At 50.0% G+C, this 17,436-nt stretch overlaps 2 protein-coding genes and 1 pseudogene across 2 annotated transcripts; 1 reads left to right on the top strand and 2 right to left on the bottom strand.

Moving 5' to 3' along the window:
- Positions 1-710: 710 nt before the first annotated feature.
- Positions 711-2,502, bottom strand: LOC125517568 (high-affinity nitrate transporter 2.1-like; annotated as a pseudogene).
- A 4,784-nt stretch (positions 2,503-7,286) lies between these two features.
- LOC125517567 (high-affinity nitrate transporter 2.1-like) lies at positions 7,287-9,135 on the bottom strand. The gene has a single exon (XM_048682771.2). The coding sequence runs from the start codon at positions 9,019-9,021 to the stop codon at positions 7,498-7,500; it is 1,524 nt and encodes a 507-aa protein (XP_048538728.2). The 5' UTR covers positions 9,022-9,135; the 3' UTR covers positions 7,287-7,497.
- Positions 9,136-16,102: 6,967 nt separating this feature from the next.
- Positions 16,103-17,436, top strand: LOC147963433 (2'-deoxymugineic-acid 2'-dioxygenase-like). The gene has a single exon (XM_087528382.1). The coding sequence runs from the start codon at positions 16,870-16,872 to the stop codon at positions 17,377-17,379; it is 510 nt and encodes a 169-aa protein (XP_087384508.1). The 5' UTR covers positions 16,103-16,869; the 3' UTR covers positions 17,380-17,436.

Genomic DNA, 17,436 nt, shown 5'->3' with positions numbered 1-17,436 from the left:
GAACAATTATGATAGAACAGGCCCACGTGCCAGGCCCTACATGGCAAAAACTTGCCATAGTGCAGCTCCTAGCTGGTTCGGACAGACAAGAACCTTTTCTCTGGTTGGTATGATGCCCATAAGCATTGGTGTACCCACTTCCCTCCTCCCATTCCTTTCTCTTTCGCACCGCATGTATCATTGAATATGTTAGAGTTGGCCAGAAAATTATTCCTCTTATTTGATTGTGTGTGAAGGGGGTGGACTTGTCTGGAGAGACTAAAACGTTTTTTTTTTGCAAATTAGGAGTAGACTGGCGGGGTTCTTTATGGAAAAACACCATGGCTTACATCACATGCGTTAGATTTAGATAGGATGGTCAGAAATGTCAGATGGCAGATACACCATCATCACCAGCTCGATCTTTTATAGGAGTAGATATTTATATCTTGGTAATGTGTGGCAATATCATGTTCAAATGGTGTGCACCTTGGAGTTGAGTAGGGCTTGACATGTGGCTTTGATAGGTCAGAATTCCTATATATTAGAGAGGCCAATGGCAACATTTGGGCTCAATGTTGTTAATTAGGCTAGAAGTTTTGATTCTATGAAAACAAACGCAAAAGATGTGGCAAACTGTTATAAGTTGCACTCTATATGTAAGTGCAGACCTCCTGGCCGGCCACACATAACTGCACGTATTTAAAGTTGCTTGGAGGAAGAACAGAGAGTACACAAAATTCAAAGTTGTTCATGTAATTTCAGGACCACTTTGATAGTACATACCCTCGCATGCATACACGTTTCTTTCATATAGATGAACTTTGAACGTTTCCTAACATATACAAGTAGAACTACATGGTGTTGTAGGCGTAGATATACATGATATGTATGTTTATGCGGTGACTTTATGTTTGGTAGGTAAAAGAAAATTTTGATCTTATACATGTTGTGGCGTGTTGTTGGGTGGCGTGGCAGATGTGGCAAGGACGACGTTCCGCCTACCACGTTCCGAGCGGGAGTTCTCGGCAAACTTTTGACCTGCGATATGGAGACCCTTGCTTTTCTCCTCCTCCGACCACTCGGAGGCGTAGTACTCTTCCTCCATGGCGTCCGCGCTGGCTGGGAAGAACATGGAGCCCCACTGTGGGAAGTGCACAAGAGCGACGGGCAGCGTACAAGCCATGATCATTATGCCCATGTACTCGAGACCCCTCCCGGTGGAGTATTGCGACGAAGTGAAGAATAGAAGTTGTGTGAGCCCCGCGCCCACATTGCCACCAGCACCAGTGAGCCCAGAGATGATCCCAAGGGAACGTCTGGAAACGAATGGCGCGACACCGAATACAGCGCCACATGCAGCCTGCGCGCAGATAGAGAAGAGGACCATGGCAGTCACTGAGGCAGGAAGGGCTGATGCACGACCGAGCCAGATGTTCCAAAGGCGAGCACGCATGCCGAAGTACCGAGCGCCAAGGTCGGAGAGGTAGCCGCCCATAGGACGTGCGACTATGTTGTCCATGCCGAAGCAACCAGCGATGGTGCCGGCGGCGCGGAGGTCTAGGTGGAAATGATCGTAGTAGTACTCGGCGATGACGTTGTCGGTGGTGAGCTCGACACCCATACAGTAGCCGTAGAGCAGGACGAAGATCCATGTCCGGTAGTTGGTGACGGAACTTGTCCTTGGCCATGTCTCCCTTCTTCTGGAGGCTCGCAAGGTTGCCGTCGGGGAGGTCTTGCCCCATGGTGAGGACGAGCAGGCCCATCACGATGTGCATCATTCCCGGCACAAAGTAGGCGATACGCCATGCCACAAAGGGTGTTGAACCACACTTTTGGATGGCATGGAAGACGAGGGGCATGATGAGCTGTGTGACGCCGCCACCCATGTTTCCCCACCCGGCCGCGAGGCCATTCACCGTGCCGATGATTTTACTGTTAAACATGGTGCTCATCCAGTACTGGCACGACACGAATGTGGCGAGGGAGAAGCCGATGAAGAAGCGGACTGCGATGTAGCCCGACGCGTCATCGATGACGGCCATGCAGAAGACCGTGGGAGCCGAGAGCATGACCAAGAAGGCGCAGCCATACCGCGGCCCAAGAAGGTCGCAGATGGCGCCCATGGCCAGCCTGGAGAAGATAGACCCTGACACGGACGCCACTCCGGCATTGCCGATGTCGGCCTTGGCGAGGTTGAGGTTGTCACGGATGATTGGCACCAACGGAGCCGCAGCGAAGGTGGAGACGAAGCAGGTGAAGAAGGAAATCCACGAGAGGTGGAAGGTGCGCATGTGTGGGTTGGCGAAGGAGAAGAGCCTGAAGGACTTGGCCTTGTGCTCCGAGTGACCGAGTCCACGGGCAGCGTGAACTTGCTCGCCGCCGTGTCACCATGAGCGCTGGCCTCCACCTCCATTTCTGCCTCTCCTCTCCTTACCGAGCTGGGCTTCTTCTCTGCTAGCTCCTTGGAGCTAAGCTTAACTACTTGCAGTGGCCGGCAACTATTAGGAGTTGCTAATGGTTGTGTTGTTTGGTGCTTTGGATCCCGGATCGATTGGGTATTTATAGTAGGATACAAAGCAGGAGTTGACATTGGGAATTTGTGATCAAGATGCATCTTCTTTTTCTAGGGGTGATCAAGATGCATCTCTCTTGGTTAGCGTTGAAGGGTAAGACAGACAGGCAGAAGAATGTATTATTGCATCTGACGGAATCATGGCAGCAGCAATTGGGATTAAACAACGGGCGTGCAACGCAGTCGAGAGAGGGATTAATTAGCACGATTAACCTCGTCGCCGCGTGCATCTCAGCGCCCTCGCCCCCTGGAATGGACCAAGGATCAGATCAGAATATGCACTGTCCAGGTCTCGATCTGCCTGCCTGCTGGCGACTACCCGACCTGCAGCTGGGCAAACTTGTTGCAAATTTTCGGTTTTCTTCCACTCTCTGCAACAGCAACTCTGCAAGATTCCTTGCATGTGCTCTCTCTCTGTTTCTGGCAATCGCATGTACTCTGTGTTGCTAGCTTAGCTGCAGCTTAATCAATTTAACTGCTGTGGATTAATACTACTACCCGCCAATGCAGACGAAATGATTATTTCGGTTGTAGTACAACTTCGAGGGCACAGGTCGGCCACAGCACGGAGTACAAGCACCTCAAGGAAGCACCCATCGCGTACGTACATGCACACGGTTTCAGTTTGTTTCGTGCAACTTTTGCTGCGATCCAACGGCCACGGCGACGAGCCTACGACCATGGTGGCAGTGGCATACGTACACACACATTGCATGCGGTCTTCCTCAAAACCAAAGGGTGTGTACATTGCACGCAGTCGATGCGCGCTCTGACTTTTGCAACACACGCACACACTTGGCTCGCAACTATGTCAACCTTGACACTGACAGCATATACATACTTAGAAGGGGACAGGGAGTGACCTCACGTACATCTTTCAATTTCCCTTGTTGCACGCCTCTTGGCACAGTAATTAATTTAAATTTTACGTTATTAATAGTATTATTTATTGTGTTGGAAATAACTCAGTTGCATCCAGAGATGTGTGTGTGCGCTACCCCTTTTCCGATAAAGGACGTTTTTCTATTGATTCATAAATGGTTCACCAGCACCTGGGCGGCGAGGAGGTTCCCCAGCGGTGATGCCTTCCGCAAGGAAATGGTTCATGAACGTCATCGTGGTGGAATCGAACAGCTTAAGTCAGATCGTGAGTTTTCACCCAAAAGAGAAAATTCAAGCAAACTCTAGACGGTGTGTTCAACAAGGGAGCATAAACCATCATTGTCATTTACACTGAGTGAACGTCAGACCTAGTGTTTTCGCCCTAAAACTTGAGATCTGGTACTCAAATAGCACCACGAGAGAAAAAGTCCCATGTGTTGACATCACCAACTTACCAGAGAAAGTGCTGCTGCAATGCCCCAGTTCGCATCAGAATCGTGGATCAAGATTTACTTCACGGATTGGGCATTTGCTCATACACTAGATTTGCCCTTGTAGACAAAGGTTAAGTGTGCTAACAGCTGCACCGATACCGAGACACTCCGACCATCGCCAGGACACAATGGATACTCACCGGAGACGATCCGTCATACGAGTGGGATGCGTAGGGGTAGCCTGCCGCGTGAAGCTAGAGGGCCAAGTCGCGGGCACACCACCATTGAGCAGCCACCAACCCAAACATGCCAAAAAAAGTGCACTCCTCCGTCCATAGACTGGGGACAATGCAAGGGACCCGGCCATCATCGGATCATGCCAGCCAGATCCATCTGCACAAGTGCCCAAATAAGACTCCGTGAGTTTTGCCGTCAAAATTGTGTACCTATCTTGTACGTTGCAACTTCTTATCAATTCATATCAGTAGCTAGAAGAGCTTCCATAAGCTTTTCCAGACATAGCTTCTTCATTTCAAGTTTTAAACTTCTATTTCTATTTCATTTCCTTTTCCACAATTGATCTACTCATCAGGATTAATGTCTAGCATTATTTGTTTGACGCTTGGTTTTATTTATGCAGTGCAACTTCTGTTTAATGGTTGGTTAACACCAGCGGCCTAAGTCTAACTAAGATATTCATATTAATGAGATATATATGGTCTGAGAGGGCATGTCTGTCCCTTTGAACTTATCGGGGTTGCCATACCGTTCATATACTCTAGATGATACCCTATATGTATGTATGATTGAGATCGTTCGTTGTTAAGTGCACTAAATGACTGATTATACGAAGCAAATTGACTCTCCACACAGCTGGTTGCTACTATGTTTGGCCCATCAAAAGGTAGTGGTTGGTGAAGCCAAGTACAAAACCGTCCAAACAGTTGACTCTCTGCAAATGTTGCTGCAAAATAGACATCAGATAGCTTTTTTTTTTAGCATCAGTACAGACACAAGCGCTCATATACACGCGCATACACTCATCCCTATGAACGCACACACGCACACCCTACCCCTATGAGCACCTCCGAGAGACTGAGCCGACATATCATCTTAGCACCAGGATTTGAACCCTGGTGGGTTGGGGATACCACTGTCCACCTAACCAACTCAACCACAGGTTGATTCACAATAGACATTGGATAGCTAGCCACCTACACATGTATGCAAAGAGTACGGTGGTTGTCCTTGTGCAGGTTGCATCACCGTGATCCAAGTATAATACTAAACTCCACTCTACACGTAGCTAGAAAGTACAAGCCACACACCACACAAACCAACATAAAACAGATGAGCTAGTGTAGAGGACTAAATAATTGGCCAAGATGTATTAATTAAACAAGTTTAGTAACCAGGTTGGTGACGCTAACTTAACGCTGTCTATGTAATGTGGGTTTGCATAATTGCAATCAGTGTGACCATAGATAAATAGGAGAGTAGACTGGCATTAGGGCTTGTTGAAAGGGTGGTTTGGCCTTTCCAGGGAGACAGGGATGCATTTCTTTCTTGACACATTATCCAATCTCTTGTTGTATTGCTCCTAGATGTACAAATAAACTTCCTTTGTTCTTATTTACTCTGCATATTAGCTTTTGACATAATAAGTTTATAAAAAGCAATATGAACATTTGCAATGGAAAATATATATCATGTGAAAATATATTCAATTATGAATCTAGTGGTATTTATTTGGCATTGTAGATGTCAATATTTTTTTCTATAAATTTTGGTCAACTTTGCAGAGCAAATAAAACGGAGGGAGTACAAGGAAATTAAGTGAGGTATTACACATCAAGAAGCATGAAAAACTAATCCTATATGTACATACATACAGCAAAGTTAAGTGAGTGTAGTATAGATGGTCTTGCCAATGTCCTTGTTGAAGGCATTGTTTTTGGATGAACTTGGACTTTCTCCAGGGTGAAAACCCAAGATCTTCGATCGGGCAACGACAACGCTTGTGCATTGTTTCCTTCTAGGAGGCGTTGTTTTGGAGAACCTTTTTTGTAATCCGGGTGTTGTCTTCAGTGGTGGTTAGATTGCTGCTGATGCTAGTGATTGATCATCCTGACGGGTCTTTTTTTTGTTCTTTTTCTTTTTTGTATGTGTGTATCCTGGATGCCTTTGGACATCTTGTTGGTGCAGAGACTGGGTGTAGTTGATATCTTCACAATATTAATATATTCCCTTTGTCGAAAAAAAAGATGGTCTTGCCACCAATCATGACCATCTGAGTAATTTAGTTTTCCATTCACATAATAAGATTTAAAATGTGCTTTAACAACATGGTTCCAGATGTTCTGAGATAGAAGCACTCATGAGGTTGCGTCACATAACATATGGTAAATCTTGTGCAGATTGATAGAGTGAAAAATATGGTTGGTCACGCGCTTGCAAACTTTTCAAGGTTGGAGGAGAGAACGGTTTCCTGGCTGTGATCAAGTACAGATCAGTAATGCACGTGATATACTCCTTTCTCTCATAAGATTCTCGCGGAGAAAACAGTGTATTCCGAAAAGCTGACCACACACTTTGGTTGACTGCCATATGCCGAAGTGTGTGTGGTCACTTTTAGATGAAAGGTTGTTGTGGCTGATTGACCTCCTGGGGTCTGTCGGACAAGCTGGTTGTGTAAGACCTAGTCACATTGTGGGTGATATGGTGGGTCGGGAGGAAGGTGGTCCGTGAACAGGAAGACCAACCGCCTGTTTCAATCTTAATGTTTATCACAAGGTATCTTGCTGACTTGGATTTGATCCCGGGGAAAGCTCAAAAGATTGCACCGGCTGTATCTTATGTAAGGAATCAATGGTTAGCGCTAAAGGCTCTTGTTGTTTCAAGACACCGAGATAAAGGCTCTTCGGCTGCTGTGTGCGGTGCAGTGGTGCAAATGGTTTAAATTGGGGGCTCCTGATATGAATGATCACGAGACTCTTGAGGCAATAACACTATCTCTTTTGCGGCCGATCTCAACATTTGTGTGTGTCATCTGGCAACAGACTGTTCGGATACAGTGAAGCATCTGAATTCAGTTTATTTGGGACCTAGTAGCATGATCATCAGGGAGGTCCATGCAACAATGGATGAAATAGGTGGTGTTTTTGTGAAGCACGAGAAAAGGGAGTCCACTTTTGAAGTGCATAATTTAGCTAAGGCTGCGGTTTCTCTTGATCCTGGCCAGTATTTGTGGTTATTGAGTACCTGGCCAAGATAGTTTTGAAGAATATAGTGATTTACCGCCCCCCCCCCCCCCCCCTCAAATTTGGCTCTGCATGTGTAAGCGCAAACCTCCAGACTGTTCATGTAATTTCGGCCACTTTGATAGAGCTGTTCATGCTTTAAGTCAGAACCAAAAATGCACAAAATTTCAGAATTGTTCATGTAATTTCAGGCCACTTTGATAGTGCAAACCATCATCCGCATGCATGCACAATTCTTGCGTACAGATGAAGAAACGTTTCCTAACATATACTGGCAGAACTACATGGGATTGCAGGCGTAGATATATACGGTGTGTATATATACTCCGCGAGCTGTACATTTATTACATAAAAGAAAATTTGGATCTTATACGTGTTGGGGCGTGTTGTTGGGTGGCGTCGCGGATGTGGCAAGGATGACGTTGCGCCTGCCACGTTCCGAGCGGGAGTTCTCAGCGAACTTTTGTCCTGCGATATGGAGACCCTTGCTCTTCTCCTCCTCTGACCACTCGGAGGCGTAGTACTCCTCTTCGGTAGCGTCGGCGCTGGCTGGGAAGAACATAGAGCCCCACTGAGGGAAGTGAACGAGAGCGACGGGCAGAGTGCATGCCATGATCATGATGCCCATGTACTCGAGACCCCTGCCGGTGGAGTATTGCGACGAAGTGAAGAATAGAAGTTGTGTGAGCCCCGCGCCCACATTGCCACCAGCGCCAGTGAGCCCAGAGATGATCCCAAGGGAACGTCTGGAAACAAATGGCGCAACACCGAATACAGCGCCACATGCAGCCTGCGCGCAGATGGAGAAGAGGACCATGGCAGTCACTGAGGCAGGAAGGGCTGATGCACGACCGAGCCAGATGCAGAAAGCTCCGCCAGCGGTCTGGAGGATCCAGATGTTCCAAAGGCGAGCACGCATGCCGAAGTACCGAGCGCCAAGGTCGGAGAGGTAGCCGCCCATAGGACGCGCAACAATGTTGGCCATGCCGAAGCAAGCAGCGATGGTGCCGGCGGCACGAAGGTCTAGGTGGAAGTGGTCGTAGTAGTACTCGGCGATGACATTGTCAGTGGTGAGCTCGACACCCATGCAGTAGCCATAGAGGAGGACAAAGATCCATGTCCGGTAGTTGGTGACGGCTCCCCAAAGGACCTTGGAGAACTTGTCCTTGGCCATGTCTCCCTTCTTCTGGAGGCTTGCAAGGTTGCCATCAGGGAGATCTTGACCCATTGTGAGTACCAATAAGCCCATCACAATGTGCATCATTCCCGGCACGAAGTAGGCAATACGCCATGCTACAAAGGGTGTGGCCCCACACTTTTGGATGGCATGGAAGACGAGGGGCATGATGAGCTGTGTGGCGCCGCCACCCATGTTTCCCCACCCGGCCGCGAGGCCATTCACCGTGCCGATGATTTTACTGTTGAACATGGTGCTCATCCAGTACTGGCACGACACGAAGGTGGCGAGGGAGAAGCCGATGAGGAAGCGGACGGCGATGTACCCCGACGCATCGTCGATGACAGCCATGCAAAAGACGGTTGGCGCTGATAGCATGACGAGGAAGGCGCAGCCGTAGCGCGGACCAAGGAGGTCGCATATGGCCCCCATGGCGAGCCTCGAGAAGATAGACCCTGACACAGACGCCACCCCGGCGTTGCCGATGTCGGCCTTTGCGAGGTTGAGGTTGTCGCGGATGATGGGGACGAGCGGCGCGGCGGCGAAGGTGGAGACGAAGCAGGTGAAGAAGGAGATCCAGGAGAGGTGGAAGGTGCGCATGTGGGGGTTGGCGAAGGAGAAGAGCCTGAAGGACTTGGCCTTGTGCTCCGAGTCCACGGGCAGCGTGAACTTGCTCGCCGCCGCGTCGCCGTGCGAGCTCGACTCCACCTCCATTATCTACTGATCTAGCTTGATGGAGCTAGCTAGGCTTCTTCTTTGCTTTGCTCCTTGGAGCTAAGCTTAATTACTTGCAGTGGTGTCTGTGGTTTGGTGCTTTGGATCCGGGATCCATCGGTATTTATAGTAGAGTGCAGGAGTTGACATTGGGATCAAGCTGCGTCTCTCTTGGTTAGCTGAAGGGTAAGACAGATAGACAGAAGAATTAGACTATTATTGCATCTGACGGAATCATGGCAGCAGCAGCAAGTGGGACTAAACAACGGGTGCGCAACGCAGTCGAGAGAGGGATTAATTAGCGCGATTAACCTCGCCGCCGCGCGCATCTCCGCGCCCTCGGCCCGTGGGATGGACCAAGGATCAGATCAGAATATGCACTGTCCAGGTCTCGACCTGCCTCCCTCCCTGCTGGCGATCACCCGACCTGCAGCTGGACAAACTTGCTGCGACTTTGCAAGCTTCTGTTCTCTTGCGGTCTCACTTCAGATCTCCTCTCGAGTTACCTGGAACAGCAACTCTGCACGATTCCGTGCATGTGCTCTGTCTGCATCTGGCAATCGCATGTGCAGCTCTGTTGATAGCTTAGCTGCAGCCTAGTACTTATTACTCCCTCCGTCCCACAATATAAGAACGTTTTTGCGCTCTTATATTATATTATGGGACAGAGGGAGTATTTATTTATTTTGAGAAGGCTGCAGCTTAATTTGCCTGCAGTGAATTGATACTTGCCTGCTAATGCAAACAAATTGATTGTTGTTTCGGACCACAGGTCGGCCAGCGGAAGCATGGCTCAAACCATGCATGCATCACAGTTTCAGTTTTTTGCGTGCAGCTTTTGCCGCGATCCAACGGCCGCGATGGCATACGTACACGCACACATTGCGTTTCCGGTCTTCCTCAAAACCAAAGGGCGTGTACATTGCACGCAGTCGATGCTCTGACTTTGCGGCACACACAATTGGGCTGCAACCATGTCAACCTTGACACTGACAGCGTACATACTTAGACGGGGACAGGTGGTGACCTTACCTACATACAGGTAACAAAAGGAAGAGTCCCGGCTGTGGAGCAATGCGAGGGGTATGGTTCTCAGGGCTAGTCATCGTCTAGACTTATGTCGTATGGTGCAACTTCTTATCATTTCAGATCTCACTAGTTAGTAGAGCTTCCATAAGCTATTTCAGGCATAGCTTCTTCATTACAAGTGTTAAACTTTGGTTTAGCTTTTATGTCCTGAACGTTTCCATTTCCACGATGGATCTACTCATCAAGATTAATGTATAGCATTATTTGTTTTCCGGTTGGTTATGTTTATGCAGTGCCGCTTCTGCTCAATCCTTAGTTAAAACCATGGGTCTAAGTCTAACTTAGATATATTCAGACTAATGAGATATATATGGTCCGAGAGACCCGTGGCATGTCTGTCCCTTTGAACTTATCAGGGTTGTCATACCGTTCCTGTGACTCTACTATATGATAACCTATATGGCTATATTATGTATGTGATGTATGATTGTGATCGTTCGTTGTTAAGTGCACTACATGATTTCATTATATGACGCACATTGACTATCTACACAGCTGGTTTGCTACTATATTTGGCCCATCACAAGGCAGTGGTTGGTGTTGCTAAGTACAAAACCGTCCAAACAGTTGACTCTGAGAAGATGTTGCTGCACACAAGACATTGGATGGCTAGCCACCTACACATGTATGCAAAGAGTACGGTGGTTGTCCTTGTGCAGGTTGCGCCACCGTGATCCAAGTATGATAGTACTAATCTCTAATCTACGCAAAGCTTAAAAGTACAAGCCACACACACCAAAAAAGTCCGATGAGCTAGTGTAGAGGGCTAAATAATTGACCGATTTTCATTAAACAAGATTGGTAACCAGGTTGGTGGCACTGGCTTAACGCTGTCTTTGTAAAGTGGGTTTTCATAATTGCACGCGGTGTGGCCAACTGGCCATAGATAAATAGGAGAGTAGACTGGCATTAGGGCTTGTTGAAAGGGTGGTTTGGCCTCTCCAGGGACAGAGGGATGTATTTATACCCCAACACATTATCCAATATGTTGTATTACTCCCGGATGTACCAGTATGCTGCCTCTGTTTTTATTTACTATGCATATTAGCTTTGACGTAAGTCAAATTTTATAAAGTTTGACCAAGTTTATAAAAAACAATATGAACATTTGTAATTAAAACTACATATAATTTGGAAATATTCGATGAAGAATCTAAAAGTATTGATTTTGCATTATAGATGTTCTATAAATTTGTCCAAGTTTGCAAAGTTTGACTGAATACGAAGTTCATATGCACAGTAAATGAAACAGAGGGAGTACAAGAAAATTAAACAAATATGCAAAGCACCACCAGAGACAAAGTCCAGACGTGTGTTAGCGCTACCAATTTGCCAGAGAAGCAGTTCTGCCGCAATGTCCCAGTCACCATCAGAATCATGGATTATGATGAAATCCGTAGATCGGGCATTTATTGATATGTCAGATCTGCCATCATAGACAAAACCTCGAGTCATAACGATGTAGCTCCAGTGGCGAGCCAGAAAAAATCGACCGAGGGGGCCGAGTGATGGTGAATCAGGTTGGGGAGGGCTAAACCATTGAAAGAGAGGCATTTAACAGCAAGTAATGACTAATTTTACACTGTTCACAAGCAAATTATCAATAGATCTTGGATGTTAGGGGGGTCGGGGCCCCTGCTGGCACCCTCCTATCTCCACCACTGTGGGGCGCACACCTACCATCATCGGAGCACGATAGATACCCACCTGGGACGATTTGTCGTAAGGGCTGGAGGCATTGGGGTCGCCTGCCGGGTGGAGCCGGACGACCAATTCTAGTGAACCCCTCCATGTAGCTAGGTCACACCGGTCAACGACCGGGATATGGACATCATCATATGAGGTTGGCCAGATCCACCTTTCAGATGCTTGAACAAGACACAACGTGAGTCACCTCCAGAACGACCACCACCCGCATGGTGTGACCCGAAGGCCATTGAGTGGATAGAGTTGCACATCAGCCAGCCGCTACCTCATCAAGTGTTGCCAGCTGAAGTAGAAAACTATGCCAACGGAACAAGAGGAGTACCAAGATCCACCCCACCAAGGGTAGAACTGCACTTGATGGTAACATCTGTCACAAGTTACAACCCTAAACGTGAGTGATGCATCCTCCACTCGCTGACTCGCGCCTATGATGCCTCTGTGATGGGGCACCGACACCACCCATTGGATCATGGTTAATCCATGGCGCCACTGGATGCGTTGGTAGTGGGCCCGCACGAGCGATCGGGCCCACCTGTGGCTGTCGCGAACCAAGTTGCCACCCCATGCGTTGAGATCTTCCTCGACAGGATAAGAACACCGCACGCCACCACGACTTCCTCACCTCCGGCCACCGTAGCCACACGCAATACGACCAACACCAGGAAGAGATCACCCACCACTATTTGGTCATGATGTCCAACGCCGCCACGGTGCAGGTCGAAGGTATGTGGAAGGACGAATCTCGGCGGGGTTGGTTGGTGGCGGCACTAGGGTTCACCCCTGGCGTCGCATAGGGAGCAACACGGGGATGCGGAGCTAGTTATCGCCTAGACTTGTCTCATACCGTGCAACATCTTATCATTTCAGATCACTAGCTAGTAGAGCTTCCACAAGCTATTTCAGACATTGCTTCTTCATTTGAAGTTTTAAACTTCAGTTCTCTCTTTCGATTAGGAAAGTTTCCTTTTCCACGATGGATCTACTCATCAGGATTAATGTATATCATTATTTGTTTGGTGCTTGGTTTTGTTTATGCAGTGCAGCTTTTGTTTAATGCTTAGTTAAAACCAGCGGCCTAAGTCTAACCAAGATATTCATATTAATGAGATATATATGGTTCGAGAGACTCATAGCATGTCTGTCCCTTTGAACTTATCGGGGTTGTCATACTATTCCTATAGTCTATATGATAATAACCTATATATGTATGTAATGTATGATTGTGATCGTTCGTTGTTAAGTGCATTACATGATTGATTATATGAAGCAAATTGACTCTCTACACAACTGGTTGCTACTATATTTGGCCAATCACAAGGCGGTGGTTGGTGTTGCTAAGTACGAAACCGTCCAAACAGTTGAAGATGTTGCTGCACAAGACATTGGATGGCTAGCCACCTACACATGTATGCAAAGAGTACGGTGAATGTCCTTGTGCAGGTTGCGTGACCGTTATCCAAGTATGATACTAATCTATAATCTACACAAAGCTTAAAAAGTACAAGCCACACACACAAAATAAGACCCAACATAAAACAGATTAGCTAGTGTAGAGGGCTAAATAATTGACCGGTTTTCATTAAACAAGTTTGGTAACCAGGTTGGTGACACTAGCTTAACGCTGTCTTTGTAAGGTGGGTTTTCATAATTGCACGCAGTGTCACCATAGATAAATAGGAGAGTAGACTGGCATTAGGGCTTGTTGAAAGGGTGGTTTGGCTTCTCCAGGGACAGAGGGATGTATTAATTCCCCAACGCATTATCCAAATATATGTTGTATTACTCCCAGATGTACAAATATACCGCCTCCGGTTTTATTTACTATGCATATTAGCTTTGACGTAACTCATACTTTATAAAGTTTGGCTAAGTTTATAAAATAATAGTATGAACATTTGTAATTAAAAATACATATGATGTGGAAATATAGTCGATCATGAATCTAATAGTATTGATTTGGCATTAAAGATGTTCTACAAATTGGTCAAAGTTTACAAAGTTGGACTTAACACGAAGTCAATATACAGAGTAAATAAAACAGAGGGGGTACAAGAAAATTAAGCTGGGTGTTAGGGCATCTCCAGCCGCGCCCCAGGAAGGCCTCCCCAGGCGATTTTTTTCGCGCCGGCGCCAAAAAAACGGCCCAGCCGCGTCCCCAGGAGCCCGATTTTCGCCGGCCTGGGCCGAAAACAGCGCCGGCGGACCCAGGCCGAACCCGGCGCGCTGGGGGGCGCCCGGGGGCGCCGGGGCGAGCTGTTTTGGCGCGAAAAGCCGCGGGCCAGCCGCGTCAGCGACACAGCGCCTCGTCTTCCCCCAACGGCCTCGGTTCCCGCGGGGAATCAATGGCAAGGCTGCCGCCGGTCAGCCTTGCCATTGATTCCTCACGGGCGGCGCGTCTCGGGACGGCGCGCCGACGCCTCCCATCCCCCGCGCGCGTACACACGGCGCGGAGCGGCTATAAAAGCTGGCGGTTCTCGCCGGTGCCCACACCAGACTCGCCCCTCGCCGCCGCCCAGCCCCTCTCTCCCCGTCTCCGTCTTCCTCCCCCGAGCGTCACCGGCAGCCCCTCTCTCTCCCTCTCTACCACCGCCGAGCCCGTCGCCATGGCAGAGCGCTTCCCCGAAGACGAGGCGGCGGCGAACGGCTTCGGCCGGCGTTCGCTCCGCGAACAGGAGTCCTGGCTCCTGTTCCAGGCGAACATCCCGGCGCCGCCGGACATGCGCGCCGGGCCGACGGGGTGGCGGCTCAGCGACGGGGGAGTGCCTGTTCCCCCGTTACCCGACGCCGTGGCGAAGCCCACGTACTTCGCCGAGGAGGTCGAGGTCGCGCGCGCGTCCCTGACCGACGACGAGCGCTCCCTTCCCCAGTACGCCGGCGGCAATCACGCGGCTTGGGCGGCGTACTTCCAGCAGCAGCAGCGCCTGGCCTCCACCAACGACGCGCCGGTCGGCGCGTGAAGAACAGCGTGGGGCGCCACCTGTGGTGAGGCGTCCCAGGCCGCACGCTGGAGGGCGTGCTGACGCACCTCGACGGCGGCAACAACCCGCCGTTGACCTATCCTGCGACGGGGGCCGCCCCGTCGCAACACCGACGCGCATGGGCGCCAAGGAGGTTTGCCTCCTCCTCGTCTTCCTCCTCTCGCTCATCTTCCCATTCCTCCGGTTCTCCGGCGCTTCTCGGCGTCAAGGCCGAGCCCGCGGAGGAGACGCCAACCGGCCGGCGCAGTCGCAGCGTCGGCATCGTCATCAACGAGGGCGGCTGGCGCGCCCCCTCCTCGTCGGCTCCTCCGCGCTTCGTCAAGCCGAAGATGGAGCCGGGGCTGGCGCCGGTGAAGACGGAGCTGGGGCTGGCGCCGGTGGAGGCGGAGTTCGACGACGACGACGCGACCCTAGAATGGGCGCGGCAGGACTCCATTGCGATGGAGAAGGCGCACCGGGAGAAGGAGAAGGAGCGCCAGCGCGCCGCCCTGCGCCGCTTCGAGGAGCGCCGACGCGGCCGCGTTGAAGACGGGGTCGTCGTCTTATGCGACAGCGACGACGACGACGACGCACCGCCGCCAGTCCGCCATGGTGACGCCGGGCAGGGGTCCAGCAGGGGCACCCGCGTCAAGGAGGAGAAGGCCGACGACGACGATGGCGGCGACGGCGGCGACGACTTCAGCCCTTTTCTTTTTTAGATTAGGTTAATGTAATGAAATTGTGCGAATTTCACCGAAATTTGCCATGTTTGGCCGAAATTTAACTAGTTTTTATCATAACTTCGCCGAACGGTCTTTTTTTTTAAACGCGCCTGGGGGCGGCCCTGGGGGCCGACGGCTGGGGACCGACTCGCTCCGGGGCCATTTTTTGCGCCGGCTCACCCCCAGGCGGCGCTTTTAGACGCCCTCTGGGGGGCCAACGGCTGGAGATGCCCTTACACTGCAGGAGGCAGGAAAATCTACTCCTAGATGTACATATAGACAAGAGAGTTAAGCGAGTGTAATAAAGATGGTCTTGCCGCCGCACAACATGGTTCCAGATTTACTGAGATAAAAGCACTCATGTGGCAGCGTCACATAAACGTATGGTAAATCTTGTGAAGGTTGATATAGAGTGAAAAATAGGGTTCGTCAGGTGCTTGCAAACTTTGCAAGGTGTGAGGAGAGAACAGTTGCCTGGCTGCGATCAAGTTGAGATCAATGATGGGCATGATCCTCCAGGATTGTAATACCCTGTTATCTACATAATATATTCCTAGTGTAAATTTTAGGCAAATTGTGAGCTAATTGATGAGTTTCGTGGGATGAAGCGGGCTACCCGTAGGAACCGATGCGGAAGGAAGCAGTAGCTAGGTTTTTAACCGACTCAGCTAGTTTTTTTTTTGCGGGGTGACTCAGCTAGACATTCGCACAGTAAATTTCTTCTCTTTCTTTTTTGAGAAGATCGCATAGTAAATTGCTGTTGATGCCGCTTCGCCGAGCGTCAGGGAGGAGTCACCGCACGGTGGCCGTCCGGATACACGCGCGTTGCCCAGGAGCTGCTGAATGAGTTCGCCGGCTGCCTGCTGCAAGCCGTGGCCGAAATGACCGATGATTCAGTCAGCGGCATTGGCAGCGAGGCGAGCCTCCTGCTCTCGTCGAGCTGCTCAGCGAGGACGCTGTCGTTGGTGAGCTCCAACCGCCTGATGCTGCCCTCCGAAGAGCACTCAGCCGACGGCGGGAGGTGGATGGAGGCTCGGACCTCGGAGGGTGAGGAACGATCTACTGAAACTGCTGCTACAGGTGGTGAGCTCCTGAATTTCATCTCAACTTGAGACTGTTACCAGAGTGAAAAGAATCTTCTGATAGCAGAGCCTGTTGGATGGATGCAGATTGTGCTCCCCTGTTTTGTACTACTGCATCATAACTGAAGAAAGACTACACCAGCTCACTGTATAAGACTGTGCAAAGTGTGAGGAACATTAGCTGCAGTAGATCATCTGTTGTCTTCATCTTTGTTGCAAACACCTCGACAACTCTGCACCGGCGTCACCACGTACAAACACCAGCATCGGCAGCAACCAGTGCGCTGTCCAATGCCCTGGCGCGCGCACCACTCCGTGCCGGACAGGTACGTCTTCCCGCCCGACAAGCGCCCCGCCCCGCTCTCCGACGACCACAGCCCAGACGTCGCCTTCCCCGTCACGGACCTACACGGCGGCGACCACTCCGTCTCTGACAGTCGCCATCACCAGGTCGCCGCCGAGATCGTCAGGGCCGGCAAGGAGTATGGCTTTTTCCAGGTGGTGAACCACGGCGTGGTGCGGGGGTTCCGGGAGGCGGCGGCGGGGTTCTTCGCGATGCCGGCAGAGGAGAAGCTCCCCTACTGCTCGTACCACATGAGCAAGCGCTTCCAGCTCGCCAGCAGCACCTCCTATGACCGCGGCGAGACCCGGTACTGGCGCGACTACATCAAGTTCCGCTGCTACCCGGCCTCCGACGAGAATGCGCGCCACTGGCCGTCCAAGCCGGCCAACTTCACGCCCAGCCTCGTCGATTCTGTTTATTTGCGTTCGGATCAGTTTATGGATCTTAGAACCTCCTGAGTTTGGAACTTTGTACCCCTAAATGTTCTGTCTCTTTAATAAATTCAAAAGAGACTA

The sequence above is a fragment of the Triticum urartu genome, chromosome 6A (assembly GCF_056163025.1).
Source record: "Triticum urartu cultivar PI428250 chromosome 6A, HENAU_Tu73, whole genome shotgun sequence".
In the NCBI taxonomy this organism is placed as follows: Eukaryota; Viridiplantae; Streptophyta; class Magnoliopsida; order Poales; family Poaceae; genus Triticum; species Triticum urartu.
Note: the sequence above shows the minus strand (reverse complement) of the source record. Positions and strands in the feature narration are given on the sequence as shown.